The sequence below is a fragment of the Orbicella faveolata genome, unplaced genomic scaffold, assembly GCF_042242905.1.
Source record: "Orbicella faveolata isolate gen_17 unplaced genomic scaffold, um_ofav_v1 contig_1, whole genome shotgun sequence".
NCBI classification, from domain to species: domain Eukaryota; kingdom Metazoa; phylum Cnidaria; class Anthozoa; order Scleractinia; family Merulinidae; genus Orbicella; species Orbicella faveolata.
In genome coordinates, this window is record NW_028301536.1 from 27,595,344 (window position 1) to 27,620,471 (window position 25,128).

Here is a 25,128-nt window from a genome sequence, read left to right on the forward strand (position 1 = left end):
TTCCTGTGTAGTCATTAATCAAATAAGGATGAATTTGTAACATCGCGTGTAGATAAGAAAAGCAACGACAACATTAATTTATTTATGTATTTCCATAACAATATATGGCATTACCTATTTAAACGTACTAAAGAAAATATAATACCATCGAAAATAAAAATAAAACTTATTTTACAAGCGAAATAGGCCATTTTCGAGGTACCTTGAGCCTCTACCTTTTCAAAACGAGTCATATTGAATGAACCTGTATGAATCTGAAGGCAGAGTGGGACAAACACATTTTCGCACGAAGACTCGTTTTGAAACAGACGCAAAAGGCAACTCGGAAAAGTAAAAGCAACAGTTGATCGACTTATAGTAGGATCAATGCCGTTAAAGAGGAACAAATCTTTTGCATTAATATCTAACTGTTATTTCATTAAAGAATTTTAAACGTAACCAGGAGCCATTATTCTTGACCTAACCCATCATATAACTGGCATGAAAAAGGAAGTGTATTTCATTTTCAACTTCAGTTGAATGGCAGAAAGAGCAGATTCTCAAATTTATAGGAGTCTTCAGTTTTGTGTGTCTACCCGTTTCAATACATAATCTATGAATCTCTAATCGAAATTTATTAATATCATTCTGTGATGGGAAACCAGATTTTTTGGTATCTTTTCTAAAAGAAAGTTGAAGTGTAGAGTGCACCATTGGGATGGTTTAGGGGTTTACTGTCCGCTAAAGCGGTAAAACTAAAAACGCCAGAAGACCCATAAGGTGTAAACGTTTATGTTAGTTTTAAATCAATTAATTCATTGGCCTTGCGGCAAGGGGAGGGGGTGGAGTAGAACGTGCTATGTGTAGACCCATTTACGTTACTTCTTTGATAACATTGCAAAACTGCATGTGTGGTTCGTCTTGCTCCCGTAAATTGAATTAACGCAAAGGACTGGGTACGAAAACGATATATAGCACATGGCATGCGCAGTGGTTATGCGTCCAACATGTCAACATGGCGGACACTTTCTTTGGTTTCAATCCAGAGATTCCTGTACGTTTACCATTTAATTTATCTCTCGAACAAAATAATTCTTAATTGGGACTATCAAGTATTCCAAGAACATTTTTCTACTTAACTGTTAACTAATAATTCTCATTATTGTAGGCCTTTGAGGACGAGGACTTGTCCGAATTAGACCCATCGCTGACGAATCTCGAAGAGGGAGCTAACTATGATCAGCTAAATGACGATACATTTGGAGCAGGAGCTTTGGGTAAATTGTCATTTGACGCGTTATAACGTTAATTTAAGGTCGAATTTTCAAAAGACGCGCTTGTATTTGAGTAACTGACGGAACCACGTCGTAAATTCACTTGAAAGTGCGTTGAATGAAGGCTCTTTCCTGGTTTGTTTTGTAAGCTTACAACTGTTGGTTTAATGCAAAGTTAGCAGTAAAAACGCTAGAGACAATTTTTCTCCTGTTTGTTTGTAATTTGCCGTAAAATAATGCTGCAGTTTTTACGTCGTTTTTTTGGTAGTGTATTGCTTCTGTCATTTCTTGCGTCCTCGCTCTTTCAAGTGACCCATATTTGTCATCGAAGTCGTATGTTTAGAGACAGTGGCTACAAATTCAAAAGGTCTTTGGGCCGAATTAGGACCATGTAGAAAAGGAATATTTCAGCAAGAGCTATTGAAATCCAAGAAGAAAACTGGGGGTAGCCATACACTTTTCAGAGATAAAATTTTAGCCTTGAATCTCAAACAAAAATGCTGATATCAGCATGTTTCTTAAAAGAGCGAAACATATTTCTTTGAAGAGTTACTTAGAATTTAGCTTCCATGATACTCAAGAGCCAAAATATTTTTAAAGACTCTAAGAATATGTGCATGGAAATGATACCATGTAAACTACTTGAGGTATGATTTTAAAACTCCACAATAGTGCCATTAGTGTTGCTGACAGCTCTCCTCTGGCTTAGAAAACAAAATACAGTTATAATAGTTTTTGCACAACCAGAAACTAATCATGTGTTATAAAGGCTTGCCACTTCCATTTCACAAGATAAAAAGCAGAGGTAACCAGATGCTTTATAAAAGTTAAATGAGTTGTTTTTAGACTGTTAGACTAGCTGTTAGCACCCATGATACACAATAAGCCTACTGGTAATATTATTTGCCACTTAACCTTGACATTGGTGTTGTGAAGACATCAAAACCTTGTTTGCAATGCTGATTTTAATTTCAAAATTGTTTACTTCTTTACAGAAGATGACTGGGAAATTGCTCACAGAAAACTAGCAGGTATACAGAATGAAGATGCAGCAAGAGCAGATTTTGATGATTGGCTCAGGAAAAAGGGACTTGGATCAGAGCATGATGATCCTAAATCAAAGTTGTCAAGAGCTGTTGAGACTGCCAAGGATGATGACTCTGAAAATGAGCTAGATCGAGAAGAGGTACTGTCTGACTTCTCTACTACCCCGAGATAAATGCAACTTTTAAGTTTGTGAGAAATTCAAAATTTTAAGTTCCCACAAATTCACTGCCGCTATATACAAGCTATATACACTGTCAACATGAAAAAGTAGTTTTGTATTTCTTTGAATTTTATTTCTTGGAGAGAAATTTTGTGTACATGAAGCTAATGCTAATTAAATGTAGTTTTTGAAAAATATGCTTCAGAAGCATTTTCCAGATCCATTTTGGGTAATTATTTGGTATCCTATGCTTTTAGCTGCATACATGTATATATGTGGCTGCAACATGTACAGGTACATTGTTATTCCCAGGACCTCCAAGATTGTTTGTGTCTTTTTCAGTAACTTAGCCAGTAAGCATTCTTTGCTTTGCTTCCTAAACTTGTGTTTATTTCCTGTAGATGAAGAAGGAAATCTATTCTAAAATATTGTTTCCTTGACTTGCCAGACACTCCTTTTGTATTAACTGCATTTATATAACCTAATTGAACAGGAAATTCTTGAGCAGAACTTAACCAAACTGGTTGACGATGATGAAGGTGACTCTATACCCATCCCCAGAGTCTCATCAAAGTACAAGGTATAAAATCTAATATCTGTACACACATCCCCCTTATTTTGTTTAACAGGCTAATGTACTAGACATGTGTTCTGTTGTAGCTATTCTTCAGTTGACATGTGGTACAAAGGTCTCTCTTTCTTGTCAAATGTAAATTTATTTTTCAAGTTTACAGTATTTTGCGAAATTACTTGTGTATTGTTATTCACTTTACACTGTACATTGGATCTGTCCAAAACTTCTGATCAGTGCTTGAAACAAAAACAGCATACCGTGAAATAGTAATTTAACTTGTACGTACATGTCCAAGTAGTGCGTTTAGCCCTCACCTTACTGCAGAGGTCTGATTATCTTATCAAGTAGATATATTATTCTTTAGGGGGGAAGTTGTGTAATTACATGACTTTCTACTCTTATTGCCAGGACATCAAACACCCATCAGGTATAAACCCAGTTTGGGATGGCACATCACCTCTCTCCAGTCCAACTTCAGCTACATCATTACATGATCTGGTAAGCTCTTTCCTTAACACTGTATTAACATACATAGTACATTGTATTGCAGGTGCACTATGTCACAATACAATAACTCACTTGACACTTGATGCATAAGGTACATACATGTACAACTAAACGTAGTTGTATAATAATAATTTATTATAATTACTCTGGTATTAAAAAGTGCATGTACATGTAGTGCTACCATGAAGACTACATGTACACTGAAAAAACAACAACAACAAAAACACTGTAATTGCTCTGTAATTGGCTCTGACTGAATCTATGCGTTACTCATACCTGTACTAGTCTTCTTCGGTTTTATGAGGGTTGTCAAGAAGAGTTTCACAGTTTCTTTGGTTTTAAATAATAATAATTATGGCATGCAGCAATGCACATTATTTGTAGTACTAACTAGGTTGAGTTTACAAAACCCAAAACTGCTTGGTGGTTGGCTGACACTGGTTAATATGAATTTTATACACGATTCACAATAACAATGGCAACAGGGATTTAGTAAGCCCAGTAAGTGCATTATACAGTACATTACTTGACTATCCGCTGCAAGATGACAACATGAAATTATCAAATCTTCCTTTTTTGGTGTGGGTGGGGGTGGGGTGGGGAACCATGACATCAAATTTCCCCTTATAATCTGTTTTGAATGTAATGCTGCAGTGTTAACATTTTGAGCTGAGGATGGTCCTAGCCATAAAAAATCTTACTGAAAATGTATTCACGTGGAGATTCAAGAGATTCTCAGTGCAGTACATGCAGAAATTTCTGTTTTCATTGCTATTCTACATGGCATTGCCACTGTAGTTCCATAAGCCCCTTGACATATCACTATCATTCATTATGTGGAGTTTAAGATACCATAGCTCTTTCCTTTCTGAATTACATGTATTGCAAATTTACGTAGATCTACATCTTTCAACCATTCTCTATCCATACATCTGTTCTGTTAGGAAACTATGTATTTAAACTGATTATTTTTTGAAGATATCGCCATCCTCCAGTATATGGGGCTCACCTTCCAAACTTGATAAAGAAAACACAAACAAAGGACCTGTGAATACTCAGCCATCACCACTACAAGAGATACTAAAGGCAGAGGGAGAAAGGAAGCGCATGCCAAGAAGACCTTTCTCACCAGCCTTTGAGGTGAGTAAGTTTAGGTGATTTGTGTGGTGAACCTGATGTCTCTTCATGTGGTGTTTGGGAATTAAATCAATGTTCCTCAGAAACAGTGATTATAAAGTGGGATTTGAGATGTGAATACATTTAAACTTAATTATTGTAAGAGTGAAGAAGTTGTGGTTGGTACATGTACATGTAGATGGTTTGCATAGAATGCTTTTTAATTTAGTGCCATACATGTGAAACCAAAACCAAAGTAATCACTTTGGCCATTGACAAAGGACACAGACATTCTAGTGACCCTATCAAAACTCAAAGCAAAATGACTGATGAGAAGTGCAGGAAAACATGTGCAAGTAAGTCATGATTGGTTTTGGGTTTTACTTCTGATTGGCTGACAAAGTGGCACAAATATTTTAAGCCAATCACATAGCACAGTAATCCAAACCATATCAACTGTGAATTAGTATCAATGCCCAAGTGAAAATCATTGTAAGGCGATACAGGTTTTTTTTTCTAAAACAGCACTCTTATCAGATACTTGTATTGTTTCACTGTGTTCTGATCATCACCTTTTGTTGTCTTTATAGGATGACTCAATTGTGCAAGCTGTGCCACGCCAAGGCCTTGTACCACCAAGTCGTTTTATGAAGAAGCCTCAGCCTGTAAATGCAATAAAACTGGAGGACTTAGAGAAAGAACTTACTGGAACGGATGATGCTCTGCAACAGGTGCCAGAAGGGCCAAAACAGACACCTCGCAAGTTGATGATTGGACAACCACCTCCTGGTATTCCAAGACCTATGATGACACCTCCAGGCTTTCATTCTCCTGCAGCCAGGATGGTTAGTATTGTACCATGGTCATCAGTGATAGCTAAGCAGCAGCCACAAATACGGACTTCAAAATAACAGACAAGTAATGCAAGTTACAGCTGTAAAGGTGGATTGGATTGGATACATGCACGTAGAGAGAGATTCTGGTTAAATTGACTTTTAATTATATTTATAATTGTTGTTTGCAGCACACACCACCAGTACCTTCCCATATGTTTCAACACAGACCCAGTCCATCCAAGCACCCCATTCCAAGTATGCCTGGAATGCCTGGAATTCCTGGATTGCACGGAATGCGTCCTATGCCTGGTATGTCAGGCCCAAGTCCTCACTTGATGCGAACACCAAGAGGGCAACCTTTTCCAAGACATCCATATCCCATGATACACTCCGATCCTGGTGGGTATTAAACTACATTTGTGCTATCTTATAAAAGGGAATCTTGGTTGAAAACAGGTTTGCTCCAAATCATACAATGTAAGTTGATGTTCATGTTACATATAAATTGCTTCACAGGTTTACAAATGTACCTGTTTTGGATATGTGTTGTGTAGTGTCTGCCATAAAGGATTTGGATTTCTAATTTCCCATACAGTGTATGCTACCGTGTTTGCATGTATTTTTCAAAGCTTGATTGAAAATTATGATGTCACCTTTGCATGGTGTTCAGTGTTTGAATTTGAAGATCTAAATTGAATCTTATCATTTCTAATGTAAATGTATTTCTAATTTAAATTCTGGCTTAAGTCTGGTTAATGGTGAAATTGTCATCTTTCCAAACTACAGTCACAGTATGTTTGTTGTCATGATTTTTCCTCTGCTAAACTTTATGAATTTCAGAATTTGAGAATTTTTTGATGAATTTGAGTTTAAGAATTATTCGTCTATTTTTTTGTGTACATGGTGGAATATGTCTTGAATAAATGTTTCATGAACAGTAGAACTTGCAATTATCATAGTGGGCTTAAACTTTTAGATTAAAGTTGTGCCCAAAGTAAAGCTTCATGTACTGTGCAAGATTTTTGTCAGCTGCAAGTCCAAGAAACAAATTACAAAAGTCAGTGCTTAATAGAGTCTGATCATCCTTTTTGATCTTTGTATTGTCCATTGCAGGCCACATGATGATGCGAGGGAACATGATGAACTTTCCAATGAGTCCACAACACCCTGGAAGGTTTGTCAGCCCTCAGCTTCACAACAGACGATTTCAGGACCCAAGACAGAACTATTCAAGACAACAATATGACAACCGATTCTCCAATGATAATCGCTCACCTAGACAGCAGGACAGGGGTGAACACCATCACCAGTTTACTGATTTAGAGAGGAAAATTCACAGTATATTGAATACAGTTGAGAGTGGCCCAAGACAAGATGATCCATATGCCGGTCTCATGACAAGAAGAGAGAAGGAATGGTTGATCAAGATTCAGCTACTTCAACTAACAAGCAATGAACCAGAACTAGATGATTATTATTTTCAAGTTAGTAATGTCATTGCAATGCATTTGATCCTCAATGTATGAAAACAAAATCGTTGCAAGCACAAAGCCTCAGGTGGTAAATTGTTTTTCATTCAGTTGCAATGTTTCTTTCTGCTCTTTGATTCTTTGTTTGTTTGTTTGTTTTTTTTAATTTTATGCTTTAACCAATGAGGAAAAGCATGTTTTGTTTTATTTTCCTTAATTAATCAGAAGTTAACAAACCAAATCTTGATTTACATAATCATATACATCACATTGTAACACAATAATCTTTATTTTATCTTGAATTTAAGAAAGCAAGATTGTTAGTAGGTTCAAGAAATAAAATAAATAAAGAATGATAAAAATAGCTGTATTGGTTTGTTAACATTATAATCTGCTTTTCGTTCTGATAATCATTATTGGCGCAATGAATTGGATAACTGTCATTTTGGTTACAGTTAGTAGTAGATAAATGCTTCACTTTTTTTGTGCAGACTTATACAAGGAGAAAGGCTTCTAAGGAACAGGCAAAGCAAACTGAAGGTGTACAGCATAGTGATCAAGATAGCAAGACAGGTAGAGAAACAACAAAGATGGCCTTGCCACAGTTTGAAAGAGAGAAAAAGAACTACACTCCAAGTAAGTGCTACTTAAAGTGTGGTTACAATACAGTCGAATTACACCATCAACTTTTGATGCAATTTGCCAAATCAAGTCTTGTGTGTGAATGTGATACATCAAACTATTTTCAACCAGTGACCTTCCACACAGCAGTCTGAAACTCTACCAGTTTGCTATAGGAGTCTCCTGCTGGGAGCTAAACAGCATTAAATGTTGCGGGAAGCTTGGCACACTTGAATTCGGTGATAAATTTTATAACCAAATTGAAATGCACCGAGCACCACATACAATGGTGCATGTACAGCACTAGGATTAGTTAAGTTGATGAGTGAGATTGAGTAGAAAAAAAGTGTTAATCAATCAGTCAGTCAAGTTTATTTCCATTTTGGTCAATACATGTCACGTTAAATTAAGACAAATGTGAATGTATGGAGGAGGACTAAAGAAACCTTTACAAGCTTTTACAATGTAGTCCCCCTATAAATGACCTTAATTACAAAATATGTAATAGAAAGTGTTGGTACAGTACATGTAAATGTACTGTTAAAGGGACACTATTGTGAGCAGTACATAAAAAAAGGCAAAACCGTAAGAAGAGATGTATTTATTGATGGATAGTGTGTGCTGGAAAAATCTCTAAAAACAAATTACATGTACAATTTGCTCTTCTGTCAACAATTCATGTGGTGTCTTCATCTTGGTGTTCTAAGATCATTTTTCACGTGAAAGAAGATAACTGGGATGTTTGCACTCTTGGAACCTGTGTAGTTGCTGTGTTTGTTGAATATTTTGTGTAGTTTTTAGGTACAAACATGTTGTTAGTGGTGTTCCTTTCTAGTACGAAAAAGATCACCACTGTGTTTCTCAGTTATTGAACATTTAGACAGTACTGTAGTTGACAGGAGAGTTTTCTCTTTCACAGTGGACTTCCAAGGTACTTTAGGAAAGGTGTCCTCATCATCTGTACTGCATCCAAGGCAAATGGTGGATTTGATGCATATCAGTAAAGGATCAGAACAGGTAAGTTGTTACAAACTGCCTTTTTCAGCTTATTGCATCTCATTCAAAGATTTTTATTTAATATTATTAAAAAATGTTGTGCCAATATAGTAAATGGTTCAGATGTTCCTATTGTTTGATAGTCTGAGTGAAGGTAGGTATGAAAATAATTGTTGTAACAGCCTAAGTGGAACTCATCTTCAGCGTCAAGATGACTGCTGTTCTGGTTGCGGAAATGTCAGCCACCAACAACAGTTCATGTCGTCAGAACAACCCTTACCCTGACAATCACAATGTATGATCTGTTGTGCTACTTTTTGAGAAGGAGAGAACATTTTCTGTGTTCCTACAGAGATGTAATGCACATGTTAAGTAATAATTTTGTAGATTAGCAGAATTGGAAGTTTAGGTGAAATGCCACTATTTGGTCATTAATCTGTGTTTTTACTCCAACCAGGAAAAACAAGGCAGTTCAACCCCTATGAAGGACACAAAGAGACGCAGCCAGCTGCTACTTACTATAGAAAAGGTAAAGTTTTGTTATGTATGCATGATGGATGATAATACATTTAATGGTATGTATGACAAAATTCTTGATCATGATTGGTTCCCTGGTATGTATTTTTGGTTATCAAGTGACAGCTATCTGAGTACAACTTTTTGTAATTGGATACCTACGCCATTGGCTCATCAACAATTATGTGTTCTTTAACCAGTTATCAACACTCCCCGCAGGTTTTTAACTTATGGAAAGCAAGTCCTGAAAAAACTTCTTTAATCTCAAAATTTGTTACTGATGCGATTTTGTTGGTATCTATACCTTTTCTGATGTGGCTTTGATTAGAGCTACGTACCTTTTTCCCCAAGAGTCATTGGGAAAGAGGCCTTGTCAAGCTTTCTGCATTTAGTTTTAGAGAATTTATTGAATCCCAATTCATGTTTTACATGTATGTTAAAGTTTTACAAAAGCTGTGATGTGTTTCTTGTTATTTCCAGAGCTATGATTGTGTTTTGAATATTGAAAGTTTAGAGAAAAAGTTAATTCATGTTGAAGAACAAGAAAGGTATGATTGTAACAAAGTTTGAGCTTACATGTGCATGTACAGCTGTACGTACTTACACAATGTACTATTAAAGACCTACTAGACAGCTAGGCCACTTTTTTTTTCCAATGTGTCTTTTGCAGAGTTACATGTTTGTGCAATCAAACAAAATATGTTGTGACCTTACAATTAGCATATCGCATGTTAGAACCTGGATCGAGCAGGTTCAAGCACTTACTAGGGTCATAGACACTATTGTTACAGTGCCCTTCTCCATCCAGGAGTATAATTAGCTAACAGCAAAGTTTTAAGAGAGTGCTATAAAATGCTGGGGGAGAGGGGTGAGTATCCTGCAGCAGACTAGCATCCCATCCAGACTGAGAAGCAAAACTTCAAGTTTCTTTATGCTACAGAAACTGGAGTGATCTCCAGCAGTGTAGGACACTGTGTCTCAGTGCCAAAGAATGTTTGTCTATCCCCCCCCCCCCCCAACTTCCTAGCATTTTATGAAGTCATAAAGGTTTGCTAAAGGCTTAAAAGCTCTTGCACTTATAAACAACTTCACACACTGGTTTCACACCTAAGCAACAATACATGCAGTGAAACTATTCCTTTGAGAGATGTATTTAATGTTGTTTCTCGTTTCAGGAATGAACTCTTTGAAACCAGGCAGCTCACTGTGACAAAGCTGTTTAACCTGTTGAAACTTTCTGTTGAAGATTCTACAAAGTATGTCAACTAAATTGACCATATTATGAATGGCATGATAATATTATTCTCAGTATTAGACTGAAACTAGCTTGCAACTGAGGCTAATGCGGTTAGATGACATTGTTCTCTTTTAATGATATTCTCCCGCATGAGCTACAGTTCCAGTGCGATATTGAGAATACAAATATATGGCCTATTGACTGTCATACAAACAATAGCAGGTTTCCTTATTGGATCTAGTTGAAATTAAAGTATTGGCACTTGAGGTGTAACTTGCCTTACAGTACCTTCACACTGAGACATCCAACCATGTCAATATTTCGTGGTGTACGCTGTATGTGTAATTTTAGTCCTTTACAATGTAATCTAGTCTTTCAGATTTTGTGGAAAACCAAATGAACGGTCATTTCTGTGAAGATGTCTTTCACTTCAAACTGTTTATTTCACTGACATTGCGTTGTCGTCTTTGATCATTACACTCGAAAATATATTTACATTTCTTATCCTTACTTGTATTCATACCTTTTCCTTTTTTATTTTTTTTCAGCTGCGATGATGATTTCTTTGTACAATTTCTATCAGTTCGTAAAGGAAAACTTCTTCTCAGTAGGGCACTACCCATGTTTAATACGGTAGGGCTTCTTGTATAGACCTCTTGTGTTTCCGTTAACTTGCACCATGAGTAAAGTCTGCACCAGGCTAGTGGCCCATACAGCCGAGGCTCATCCCGGTCTCTGTAGCATCAACCAGTTACGTGTAGGAGTATTTTTACTCCCCTCCTACAGTGTATATGGGAAGCTAGTCCAATGCAGGATCACTTCCCAGTATTAAATTTGCCAGGACCTATTTTTAACACTAGGACGAAGAGAGTAGTAGTCCTGAGAAGCACCGTTTTTTTTTTCCTGGAATGGTCCAATGGAGCAAATCAAAAAAGTGTTTACTGTTTGTATTACCTGGAACCCATATTTTCTTAAATTTCTGACTGAGTGGAAAGCATCCTGGGTTAGAGAGTGTTTGGACTAGTTCTAATGGATGGATGAATGGCTGAAGTGTGTGGGTTAAGAAAATACAGTGAAACATTGTGTCGCCACCGTTTGGTAAAATTCTTAGGTTTCTTATTATTTTGTAATGTTATACCTTTTAATGAAGGAATGCTTTGGTTCTTACTAGGTTCAAGTGGAGGCGGTGCTATTGGCAATTACCAGGAATATTTCATTACTCATCAAAAAAGACTTCAGTGGAGAGGTAACAATGGCATTTAGAAATCACACTACCATAATCATTTTTCTATAAAGTGCTAAGAAAAATAATTATACGTAACGTAATGTACAGCATAATGACACAAAACCCGCTTTAAAACTTCAGTTTCTTTGTCATTACATAAGGAAAATTGTGCACATCTTCAGAGTAGAACAGTGATTTTGAACTGTAAAACTAACTCCGATGGTTTCGGACCTCAGACATTTTTGTATCAGCTCCATTTAACAGGTGTTGGTGGTAACAGTTCCAAGAAGAAAACGTCCTCCTCTAAAACTGGCGCCTATAGTTGAATGTACTTCTTGCTTGTATCCTCTCATCTTTTCTTTTTGTTATTACATCTTACTACAGAACTTGCATCATTTAATGGTTCCTCTTAATCGAGTGTCAGAGCTGGTGTCTCCATCGGTTGTCATCCGTTGTCTTCAACACATGGTGTTCGCACCGAGTATCTCTACCTCTCAAGCATCCCCTCTTGGAGTAGTGCTGGTTAATCAGGTGTGTTTGAAAAGCAAAGACATCTTCAACATTTTCATGCAAAGTAATTAAGGAAATCCCAGTGTAATATCCCTTTTTCTTTTGGCGTGCGGGGCGGGGGTGAGGAGATTCAGGTTTGCCTTTAAAGGAGTAGGTCACTCCAAAAACCGTGTATTTTTTTCCATCACCAATAAAAAGTTCACATTGAGTTGAGTTACTCACCGTTGTTTTAGCTTCTGAAATGGATGCGATCCTAATGAAAAAGAAGTGAAAAGTTCGACACCGGAAGCCGCCATTTTGAAAGGATCTTGAAGGCCAGGCCGCATATCCGTGACGTCATTCCGTCCGAGAATGTGTTTGTTCGTTTGAGCTTTAGTATGGCTGCGCTTGAAGCTAGAACGTGCCAGTGATTCCGGGGATGATAATAATCAAGTTGAATGGAACGATTGGTTGGAAAATCCTCTGTGGTGTACTTGTGAGAGATGTGCTAACATGCCGACGCAAAGGGAATGTGTTTGTTGCCGAGAACAGCCGGAGTAGGTGACCTACCTAAATCCCCAGCATAATGCTTTTGATCTGATTTGTCTCTATTTTTATTTTACTGGCGGTTCCATGCGGAGGGAGTTCTGGTATCACAGAAACTTACGAGTTTTCAATGGTGTGTTCAAATCGGGCGAATGCTTTCCACCTCATAACTCTGTGTTTTTACTCATGAAATTTGGATACTTTTTGCCCGTGCTCGTACGTATTTGCCAGGTTTCTTTACACTTATGGACTACGTGGACTCTTGTGAAATACGCAGTGGCTTTACATGTAAGATGCGAAGTGAAATCGACCTCTTTGACGTGAAATGTGAAATTGACGACATTCCTTATCATTACATAAGATTTTTTGTGAGAATTGTAATTTGTATTGTTGGAAAGTTAAGCATAAGTAATAGATTTTGGATAGAAGAAAAAAGCATATGGAACTTTTACATGCCTAAACATTAGCTGATGAAGGAAAATTCACTTTGCTAATGTGTTTATCCGTATCGCATGTGTCGTGTTTACTCGCCTCGTTACTTGACAAAGCATGCAGTAAGATTAAAGCTTCATTTTTTACCGTAAATTTGCTTTCATTAGCAACTTTAATTCCCAAAAATGACGTGAATGCAAAAACACTGTCCTTAATTAATGATGAATCGTGTTGATAAAATTGAAAACAAATTGTAACACATTTCAGACAAAATATTATTTACATGCGGATATCGGATTTCGCTATAGCAGGAGTTGTTATCGGTAATTGCCGATACGTAGATAGGACTGATGTACAGTTAACTACTTCTTCCGATGTATTCCAAATCAAATTAGACAGCATTTAAAAATTTGTAAATATTTTAACTCATCCCTGGCTGTCAAGGCCGATTATTAAACACGCTCTGATTTTGGCCCACACAAGAGATTTATAAAGCGAAAAAATACTTTTTCGATAAAAGAAAACCTTACCGGGTTAGTCTGACTTGTAATTTTAAAGAAATCTTCAGGGCATTTGAAGTTCCCACGGTACCCTAAGAAATTTAATAAATCACTTCCAAAAAACGCATGCAGTCGCTATGCATCAATGAACACGAAAACACGAAAACCCTAGCGCCAGTCTACGAAATATAATGAATTAAAGCTTGTAACATAGAAGCTTTTTTTATAAATACAAGACTGGGAAATGATGAAAAGAATTTCATTCAGCCATTTTCCCTGTTATTATAGAAAAAAAAGCGGCAAACTTATTATACATGAACCTAATCCGTGATTCACGCCGTTTTAGCGTCTTTTTCGTGAAAATATATTGCCTGAGGGGTCGAAAATTTTTGGCGACTAAAATACTTGTGCTGGCGACCAAACCTGAAAACTTAGGGGCCAGCTGGCTCCAAGGTTTTTTCTTGAAATTCGAGCCCTGTAGTCCAGTGCGGAGCTTCAATTTCTTGCGCAGAAGTAATATTTACCCAATCAAGTCAACGACAGTTCTGCCGGGCAAAAATGTTTTTAAAAATGAAAAGTATAACTGACAGCTACCTCTTTTCGTTCCTTGCGATGCGTCGTTCGCTTGCAATACGTGCCTTTAAGAGGGCCTTCCGTTGAAAAATTGTCGGAAAGCATTTTTCTTCAATGACCTCCTTCTTGTGTTTCCAGCCACAAGCTCAAATCGGTATTGAGTTTTGAAGCAGTCGTCTGTGAAATGCTCGTTGCACACATACACATTTTCGAGTTTTTTTGGCATGAATCTCTCATCCCGACGTAGCTGTTCGAACCACTTCTTTGGCAATTTTTTGTTCTTTTTAGGCAAGTTAAGGAAAGTCACTCCTATTTCCCCATCCTTTTCGGTTCCGGTTTTACAGCCCGGGCCGAATTTAGAACAGAAAAGACGAGCTTTAGCCTTTGAGCTTTGGGCCAATTCGGACGGAATGACGTCACGGATATGCGGCCTGGCCTTCAAGATCCTTTCAAAATGGCGGCTCCCGGTGTCGAACTTTTCACTTCTTTTTCATTGGGTTCGCATCCACTTCAGAAGCTAAAATAACGGTGAATAACTCAACTCAATGTGAACTTTTTATTGGTGATGGAAAAAAATACACGGTTTTTGGAGTGACCTACTCCTTTAAAGGAGCCTACTGAAACGGACGCTTTGTTCTGCTATGCAGTGTTTCCGTACACTGCACGTTCATGTATTTACTATTGGAGTCTGTTACATAGATCAGTAAACCAGGACAAGTTGTTTCGAATAATGAGTAGTTTCCACACAAATGTTAGTTGTGAGGCCAATGAATGTTTTCGGTAATTTATTGGTTCTGAGCACGTGGACAGCAAGTGCCATACACGTGTGTGGGACGTTTTCAATCTGAGATATTGACTACATTATCCCGATATAATTATCCACATGATCAATTTTGACCAATGGCGAGGCAGAACAATTGTTAGTTGAATGTAACAGATGGCCAGTATGTATATGTAAGCACTGACCAACGTAATGTATTTTGTTTTTAGTTTGGTGTCGGAATTTTAAGCATACTACTAGGAAGAGCTGCTGCCATATCAAACGGTTTAACTGAATCAGATGATGACATACGGAAATCATGGTAAAAGACTGTTTTTCTTTTTTCTGCTGGTAATAACTTCTTTGTTATTTCTTTATTTCTTGACAACTTTGCGACGTAAACTTTTTGACAAATAAAGGACTCAGGAAACAGCAATTGAAACTTTGTGTTCACTACTGGCTAACACCTCTTCCCTCCAAGGTAATGGTAAACGTAAAGAACAGCCCCCTCCCTCCCCCCTCCCCCCGCCCCTTCTCCCCAATCCTGAAACATTGTCGTTATTTTGCGAGGTACTTCGCGTTATACAGTTACTGGACATTATTTAAAGAATGGATTTGAAGTCATGTGGAGTCGTTTGTAGTAGTAGACGACGTACAACTGTGTGCAGTTATGGTCGATCGATCGATTGATTGAGAGTGAATATATGAAAAACCATATCTGTGAACTGCTGAGAAAGATGTAAAGACATGATTGATCATTGCAGTTGTGTACACAAGTTAAGCAGTTGTGAAATTAAACCCTGGAAAAAATGCATGCTTGAACGGGATTCGAACCCATGACCCCTGATTGATTGCTTGATTGCCAAGGCGAAGCTGTTACTCACAAATGCCTTAATGAGTATAACAACTGAGTTTTATTATTTGTTGAGACAAGTACTTATTGCACTAAAATTTGCTTATTTTGAAGGTTGAACATCGTGTCTCAAGTGGCAAGTGAGTTCCAAGATGTTCCTGTGAAACAATTGGGAAAAAACCTTGAAGCGGCAGACACATTAGTGGCTTTATTGTCCAGTTGCACTGATGTCCAAACCAAGGCATTACTACAAGAACACTTAAGGTCTGTTACTGCTCACGGCGGATTTTTAGATAGACCGAAATTTCTCTCCGCTGGTCACGTAACTCCGTTTGCTCGATATATGAGGCCTCCATATCCTCTTAGAGAGAACCCCCTTCGCTCTTCGCGTAATTGTTTTTACTCATGTGGAGAAAGTGTGATGAACGCAAGGGGAGCAGGGATGGCGTAGCTCGCATCCCACTAATGTGGAGGCTTGGGTTCGAAACCTTGACCCGGGGTCATAAGTGGGTTGAGTTTCTTGTTTGGTTCTCGCCTTACTCCGAGGGTTTTTCTCCAAGTTCTCCATTTTTCTCCCTCCACAAGATCCAACACTTTCAACTTTTAGTTCGATCTGGATTTAGTGGACGAAGAACCTCCAGGGACTTTAAGATACGTTACGGCGAGGTGCTACTACGGCTACTTTGGCCGTGAGGGACTAGGCTGACAACGGTGTTTTACCCGCCAGACTCAAATGATTAAGATTTTGCTGTACGGCAATGGTATGTGCAGTCTCTGTGTGTCTTCACAAAAATGACAACTTTCAAGGAAACCAGAGATTATTCTACTTTCATACGAAATAGGCTTGATTAATGACAATGATTTCCTTCTCCTGTATCCGTCTTACATTTCCCAGAACTCAGATTTGCCTTTTAGAACTTGATAGAACCGCCTGTAATTCCAACCACAAAACAAAATATAAACTATGATATAAAAAAGCTCGATTTCAACACGGACAGGTTGTTCCTACAACGATTACGAAATAAGCCCGAAAATGCAAAACTTTCGATTATAATAAAATATATTTTGAACAGTAATAAACAATTATAGCTCAGCTTAGACCATACGAAGCTTTCTTATCTACGGCTGTTCGGCCCGATACTAATATGACTGAATCGATCATCTCGCGGTAGGTGTTAAAATCGTTCAAATTTTCTGTACAAATAACAAACAGTGATCTTAGAACTGATTTTTATGATTGAGAACTTTATCTTCAAACTAGGCTGTTCAAACAGTGCAAAAAGCGTTAAAATGAGAAGTAGACAGCAGGCTTATACTCACGTAGTGAAGAGTACATGGAACCAGGCACTTTCCCGTAGTAGAAAGCAAGGTTACGGCGGGAAAGCCGTACTGGTACGCGCGTCATGATGTCACCGGAAGCGATCTTCACAATCTGCCGCCGTACTACAGCCTAGCCGTACCATATCTTAAAGTCCCTATTTATCAACCAACAACGGTTTGTGATTCAAATTTTCTTGAGCCCTTTCAACCCTGTTGAAAATTCAAATTTCCTTTACCAGTTTCCATACGTTTTATTCAAGTCTGGATGTTTGTTATTGCACTTGAAGGCTACCTTTCCTTGATCATTGATTACGTGCGTGAGAGAAAGGTGTGGGAAATCGAACGTTCATTCCTAGACATTGTTCTGATTCTGCCATATAGACATGCTTTTGAAGGGGCGCATCATGTATTTTTAGCACAATCTCTTAAACAAACGTAGATAGCAGCAAACCCAGCAGTGAATGTTTGATTTTGTAGAGCAATACTCAACAAATATGAGTTGCTCGTTAGTAGGTGACAATTCCTAACAATTGGAAGATCTAGCCTGCGAGTTGGGTCTCGTGTTTTGGCGCGCGCGTAGCGGCGAAGGTCCGAGAGACTGACATAACTCGCTCGTACGCAAAAGAGAAAAGCCGGAAACCAGCGCATAAGTGCGAAACCCAGACACTAGAGCCTGCTGGCAGGCTTATGAAGACCCTGGCGGAAGAACGGTTCGGATTCCTTTGAAGCTTTAAAAACTCTTGCTGTGGGATTTTTCTCAACACTAAAGAAGAGAATACTGAGATCTGTCTCTAATCTAATTCTAATAGTCTTGTTATTTGTTGTTGTTTTAGGTTGGCTGCTTCTGCCAAATCAGAGATCACCGCGTAGAACACACGCCAGATTTTCATCTGCAGCCTATCAACCGAAGTAGATCTAATACATTAATTATAATAAATTGAGAGATGAGTAATCACGCAATTGAAAAATTGTGCGAAGAAATTACTCTTTGTGAGAGATGCTTGTTTTTTGTTTGTTTGTTTGTTTGTTTGTTTGTTTTTCTGCACTTTCTGGTAGGTTCTTTTGCTAAGTTAAATGGTGTAAACACAACCCAGTTTGTCACTGTTAGAACCTATGCAACTCACTTCAGGGTGTTAACATGTATTATACTAATGCTATAATTACTAAGCAGTACAGTTTATGAGGAGAGATAGAATATGGCAATCAAATATAAAGTTTTATACATCAACAAATTAAAGAGTTGCTCATTTTTGGGGCGACCAGACGAATCACTGTTGCCGTGTACAGATTTCAAGCACTTTTGTATTAATTATATGCCTAATTCTGTTCTCCGCATTACAATCGGTATGCAGTTTGATGTGCAGAGTTTCTCAAGTTCAAACACGAATGAAGCTTTGGAGACTTTTGGTAACAATCATATTGAAGAAATTAGACGTATGACAAGCTGTGCCTACAAACAAATTTCTTTTATTTTGTGCCGACTTCTTGAGTTTAGCCCAGTCGGTGTAAAGTATGATGTACTATTGTTGAAATCAACAAACGTTTTTAGTTCAACTTGCAGTAATAATTTTGCATAGTTATGCAATAGGAAGACTAAGGAAACAATTTTTGCAAAATGAAAAATACTGAGCAGTGATTCTTCACTTTACTGCTCTTTGTCTTTTTCGACAAATTCAACGATGCAAATAAGATTGAGCAAGCTGACTATGTCAGGAAGGATGGCTCATGATGTAAACTATAATTTATTTTCCCAAGAAGACCGAGACAATGCTAGTTTAAGTTGCTGACCTACGTTTTGATATTTTCTCTATTACCAGATATGTTGTTGTTCAGTACAGGGATGCAGGAGAGGCTTTTATAGAGTTGCAATGGTCTGTACTTTCAATACAAAATTACAATTTTTGGTGGCAAGTCGCGGTACTTTATTTCCATGAAAAATAAGCCTGGAAAAAGGCTAGGTTTTCCACTGATTCTCCGTAACAAACGTCAATTAGCGAGAGCCAAACCTTTGTAGCAATTAACAGAAAACACTTAAACCTCTTCAAAAGAATCTATTTTTGAACAACTCGTATATATGTGTCATCATCAATTGCCTTTTTGGTTATTCGGCCGTTTATGAGTCTAGCTTACAACTTGCGGCGGGGTTGTTCGAAAGCCGGTCAGCGCTAAGCCAGGATTAAAAGTAAACCGAAGAATTAATTTCTCTGGTACAAAAAAGTTTTTCACTGCTTATGTTTGTGTAGTTTGAGATCACTCAAGATTTGAAACTGAAAGACAAACAGTATATACAGAAAACTTCATCGAAAAGTTAAGAAACTCAAACCAAAATTCTCGCTAATCCTGGGTTAGCTTAATCGGGCTTTGACCAACTCGGCCCTGAGTTACATGCTGCTCTTGAGTCGCATTGACCTTAAAGTCACCAACTTGGTCCGTTGGTGAAGATTGTTCCCATTCGAATTATTTATTGCCTGTACCTTGTCTTGTGACAAGTGATTTGTTGTAAGTAGCTAGAGCCTTGTGAGGTAACAGTTGTGAATTATCGTAGGAATAGCGTTTATCGCCAACAGATTTTTTTGAGTGAGATGTGTGAATTCTTTGCGCTTGTTCGATCATTGTAAGCACCACAAAGAGCATTACATGTAATACTGAATTGCTAGAGCAAGGTTATTGACTTTGAAATAATACTTTGATATTGAGAGCAAATAAAAATAATGAACTGATGAGGAGTAAATCTTCTTGTGTGTTGCTACATTCCCTGCCATTCCTATTACTCAACGGAGCAGACTTAGAACATCATCGACCAACAAATACTTCTCACTTGACTCTGAAGATAAGAACAAGAAAAAGGGCGTGTTTAAAACACGAAATGACGAAATAGCGAAATGACGAAATGGCAATATGGTACTAAAGATAAGAGCCCAAGTTATAACATATTTCCGTTCCAATGAAATCTCCATCTGTTGCTGAATTTATTCTCTAGATTAATCCCGACAAATAAAAGAAACATCTACAATCACAAATTCGCCGTCACGGACCTTTGGGTGATTTGATTGGATTCCAGTCTCTCTGTTAACAGGGCGCAGTTTGAGACGCCAAGGATACACGACGAGATTCATGAGGTTCTGAAATGGCTGCCCCCCACTGACTTCGCGCTAGTGAATAACGAAAAGTCAGGAGGAGGTCTAGTTTTAACCAACTTAACCGCGGGGTAAATATCATTTGATGCTTCTTGACAAGAAGCGTGTTAAAAACGGCATCTACCTGTCAACGGAATCACTCCGAAAACAAAATCAAGGTGTAATTTAAAGCCTCTCAGTTCTCTGGAAACATTTATAGCGCTAATCCACTGCACTCAGACTTGCATATAAAGCAATGGCACTCGCGAGAGCTTTTTCACTGTCAGAACGGGAAATTAGCAGAGACAGTCGGGTTTTTCGCTTTCAACTGAGCCGTGTTGTTCTTTTAACCGTAAAATTGTTCACTCGGAAATGTTTCCGCCTAAGAAAAGCCTAAGAAAGCGGGGAAAACACTGCTACGGTTCAGTCCCACGAAACACGAAAGTAGTAATATGGTAAACACCGTTTTTTCTTATTTTCGGTCCTTTGTTCTCAACCGCTGATAACTTGAACTCCCAATAAATCGAACATTTTTCAATTTTCCTTGAAGGTTCGAGATATCGGGAGCCGACTGTGCATCGCCTGAGGGACCACCAGCTCTTCTTATCAAAATGATTGAAACTTAGTATTACTCATTTTGAAATAGTTTTTACTTAAGGTTACTGTATACCTTCAGGGGTGCTCTCCGGAAAATGCTTTCTTTAAATAAATAAATAAATAAATATACATTTATATAGCGCCATTTTCCACTAATTGTCCATGGCGCTTTACAATACTTTAAAATTAAAATCCTAATTCTTTAAAAACCTAAAATCCTAAATCCTAAAAGTTAAAATCCTAAGAATTAAATACGCTATATAATACAATTAGGCTACAAATAAAAAGTAAAAACTACAAATCAAATGCACGCTTAAAAAGATAAGTCTTAAGATTAGCCTTAAAAACTGCCTCTGATGATGAAAGTCTGATCTGGAGGGGTAGTTTATTCCAGAGCCTTGGTGCCGCCACGGAAAAAGCCCTTTCACCATACGTTTTAAGATTTGCTCTAGGCTCATCAAGCAACCTGTTGTTTGAAGATCTTAGTGTCCGACCAGAAATGTTAAATCGCAGTAGGTCTCTAATGTAATCAGGGGCCAGTCCATTCAGAGCTTTGTAAGTTAACAACAATATTTTGAAAATAATCCTAAAATGAACTGGCAACCAATGTAAGCTCCTTAGTATTGGTGTGATGTGTTCCTGCCTTCTAGTCAAGGTAACAAGGCGAGCTGCTGAGTTCTGTACAAGCTGAAGTCTATTAATCAGACACTTTGGGAGACCGTACAGTAGGGCGTTACAATAGTCCAAACGCGATGTTATGTAAGCGTGAACAATGGTCTCAGTAGTACTCTGGGATAGGTATCGCCTAATTTTAGCTATACTACGAATGCGGAAAAATGCGCACTTGCAGGTTATTTTAACGTGTTCTTTGAAATCCAAACATTGATCGAATGCAACTCCTAAATTCCTGGCCTGTTTAATAGACTTGATTACTTCATCACCAACTCGTATATAGTCGAGGGTGGTCGTGGACGATATTTAGAACTAATAACCAAAAGTTCAGTCTTATCCCGATTTAACTTAAGTTTGTTGCGCAGCATCCAGTCCCCAATGTCCTTAACACATAATTCTACTGCCATCTTTGAGCTTGATAGATGATTAGGGCAGTTGGACGTAAACGACAAGTACAACTGTGTGTCATCTGCATAGAGATGAAACGGTATGCTATGCTTTCTGGCTATGTCACCCAGCGGACTTGTATAAAGGGAATACAACAAGGGTCCCAGTACAGAACCCTGTGGTACCCCGTAGGGTAAATTCTTCTTTGACGATTCAATTCCATTGACAGAAACAAACTGTTCGCGTGAGTGAAGATACGAATGAAACCAATTAAGAGCAGTGTTCCTAATACCAAAGCGATTCTGTAGTCTAGATAACAAAATCCAATGATCGACAGTATCAAACGCAGCCGATAAATCGAGCAATAGTAATATAACCGATCTGTTATTGTCAATAGCCTTCAAAATATCATTTTGAACTCTCACAAGCGCAGTCTCTGTACTGTGATGAGATTTATATGCCGACTGAAATTCTTCTAATAAGCCTTCATTATCATTAAGGTGGTCCATTAATTGTGCTGCAACTGCTTTCTCCGTAACTTTGGATAGAAAATATAAATTCGAGACAGGACGAAAGTTCGAAAATAGTTCATGATCAGCTCCACTCTTTTTCAACAACGGTTTCAACATGGCAACCTTGAATCTATCAGGTACTTGGCCACTTGTAAGAGACAAGTTAACTATACGAGTGATCATTGGAAGCAGATAATGACGGCACCCTTTGAACAGTGAAGATGGAATTGGATCAAGTGTACAGGACTTTGAACACAGGTGATTCACAAAACCAGATACGACCTCCTCAGTGACCAGTTTAAATTCACTTAGCAGCTGACCAGCTAGACAGCTTTCAGACTCAGCATTGCATGAAGTAACTTGACCGTCATTCAGAGTTCCATCAACTTTGTCAAGATCATTGCGGATTTTAACAATTTTGTCACTAAAATATTCAACGAATGATTCGGACAGAGAACAGTTATTAGGCCCAGATGGATAACGCTGGACTGGATTGGAGTGCAGAAGCTTCTCTATTGTCTTAAAAAGAAGTCCAGAGTTCCCTGAGTTTTCCTGGATCACTGATGAATAAAATGTGTGCTTCGCGGAGGCAATCATGTCATTAACAACACTGTTCTGAAACACATACCGTTCTCTATCTGCAGGTAATCTTGTACGTCGCCAGTTACGTTCGAGCTTCCTCCTTATGTCCTTTTGAACACTAATGTCAGTTGAATACCAAGGCGCACAAGGACGAAGAACTACCTCACGGGTCCTTTCGGGGGCATAAACATCAAGGGTGGACTTCAAGACCCGATGATAGGAATCAACTAACGAATCCAAATCACGCCGTGATTCGTCAAACAAGGACGAATTCATGATAGTGTCATTGAATTCAGCATAATCAATCGAACGCAGCTTCCGGTGGCGAATAGTTCTTGTTGGAAATTATGGTTTGTGCAATAATAAATGCATAAAAATAGCGTAATGATCAGAAATCAAAGGGTCATGAACCATAACATTGTCTATAAGTTTACACTGATTTCTAGTAATGATTAAATCCAAGACATGACCACCTGTGTGAGTCGGCGTAGTCACCCATTGTTTCAGATCGAAAGATGCTATTAGGTCACAAAAATGCAATGCGTTGACATCACGCGAAGAATCCACATGTAGATTAAAATCACCGACAATTAAAAGCTCGCCTGATGCTGTGGCCAATTCCTCAAGCAGGAGAGAAAATTCATGATAAAATGTTGACAAAGGCACAGATGACGGTGGGCGGTAAATAATTATCATCCTGATCATCTTTGAGCTCTTGAAACGAACATCCAAGAATTCGAACGACTGGAAGGAAGTGTTCCACTCACTATCTTTGCATTTAATATCCATACTTTCTTTGAAAAGCAAGCCGACACCACCACCTCTCGATTCCCGTGGAATGTGGATAAAATCATAACCAGTGGGACATAAATCACCAATCTCAACACAATCAATATTTCCACAATCAATATTTACGCGCTGCTTTAAAGGAAACCACGGTAAACTTTATACCATTGTAAAGCTAATAAACTGTAGAATCCGAAAATAACAATATATTGCTACGTTTGCTTTGATAGGCACGTGCAAGCCTAAAAACGCGAAACTGACCATACTTGCTAAACTGAATTACCAGCCTTTGTGTTACCGCGGACATCAAACTGACTGTACATTATCAGTCATGAGATGATGGGCTAACAAATTGTGTGAGGCTTTTTGGATATTTCTATTGGTTGCTCAGGAAATCCCTTTCAAAGTTGGACAATAGAAGATTTTCTGACTGCTGTTACTCAATGGGACGTCACAGAAAAATTTTCCGATTTTCGCAAAAGCCTCACACCCTTTGGTGCGCTAATATCTGAAGAACATTTTGGCCAAGTTTCGTTAAAATCCGATAAATCTATATACCCTATTAATTCATTTGAATAGTGGTAATTTACGCAAAAATAAGCCTTGAGTTTTCGGCCTCGAAAGAAATTCACAGTTTTCGCACCTCACTGAGGCGGTTGTCAACGTGGCCATGCCGCCAACCAATGAAACGCCGCCATGAACTCCCCAGCTGGCTACAGTATGAATGAATGAATGCGCAATGTTTATATTTACAGTATATCTCTAGATCTTACACTGGGTGTAGCGAAGTCTGCCGTGAAACATTCAGCAGCTTACAAACCGAATCAGCAGATAAATGGTCAAGAAGGAAAAGGGAAAAAAGAGGAATAATAGCGGAATAGCATTGAACAGGCCTAATCGGCGAGCCGAATCGAGTGCGGATATTTATACATTTTTAAAAAAACTAAACGCGTAATTTATCTGCCTGTTTGTTTTACTTAAACAATAGAACACTTTTTCCGTGTTTACATAACCTCATCTAAACACGAGGAGGGTTCGGAAAATTCGAGACAGTTATGCAACCCCGAGACGTAGTCGAGGGTTTGCATAACTTTCGAGAATTCTCCCAACCCCCGAGTGTTTAGATGAGGCTATGTAAACACGGAAAAAGTGCTCCATTGCTTTTATAAAATAATTCTCAAAAATACGCGCGAATCTAAAACGTCACAAGCGTGTTTACATACTCTCATCTTAACACACCTATCGACCAATGAGAGCGCGCTTAGTAGCTCAGTTATTTTATAACAGAATATGGAAAAACACTCGAAGCAGAGGAAAGGAGCGTTTGGGGAAGCTACCTTGTCAGATATCGGCGATAAAATTCGTCGGTAATTCCGCGGCAATTAACTTCGGTGTCAGGAGAAGCTCTAGCAGGGCATCTACGAAACATTCGCTTGCGATTTGTGC

General features: G+C 38.3%; 2 protein-coding genes across 2 annotated transcripts; one reads left to right on the forward strand and one right to left on the reverse strand.

Annotated features, from left to right (window-relative positions):
• The first annotated feature begins 957 nt into the window (after positions 1–957).
• LOC110045378 (protein PAT1 homolog 1-like) lies at positions 958–19,761 on the forward strand. Its single transcript, XM_020750982.2, has 20 exons — positions 958–1,033; positions 1,148–1,256; positions 2,249–2,439; positions 2,954–3,040; positions 3,443–3,532; positions 4,520–4,681; positions 5,248–5,502; positions 5,682–5,892; positions 6,607–6,977; positions 7,454–7,598; positions 8,503–8,600; positions 9,037–9,108; positions 9,576–9,643; positions 10,271–10,351; positions 10,881–10,965; positions 11,504–11,578; positions 11,942–12,088; positions 15,088–15,179; positions 15,825–15,974; positions 17,864–19,761. Exons 1-20 carry the CDS (start codon positions 995–997, stop codon positions 17,898–17,900), a joined length of 2,565 nt encoding a protein of 854 aa, XP_020606641.2. The 5' UTR covers positions 958–994; the 3' UTR covers positions 17,901–19,761.
• Positions 19,762–19,801: 40 nt separating this feature from the next.
• Positions 19,802–23,791, reverse strand: LOC149118633 (uncharacterized). The gene is made up of 2 exons (XM_089288727.1): positions 22,407–23,791; positions 19,802–19,854 (listed from the first exon to the last, which is right to left on the reverse strand). The coding sequence occupies exons 1-2, from the start codon at positions 23,170–23,172 to the stop codon at positions 19,802–19,804; spliced, it is 819 nt and encodes a 272-aa protein (XP_089144853.1). The 5' UTR covers positions 23,173–23,791.
• Between the last annotated feature and the right edge of the window lie 1,337 nt (positions 23,792–25,128).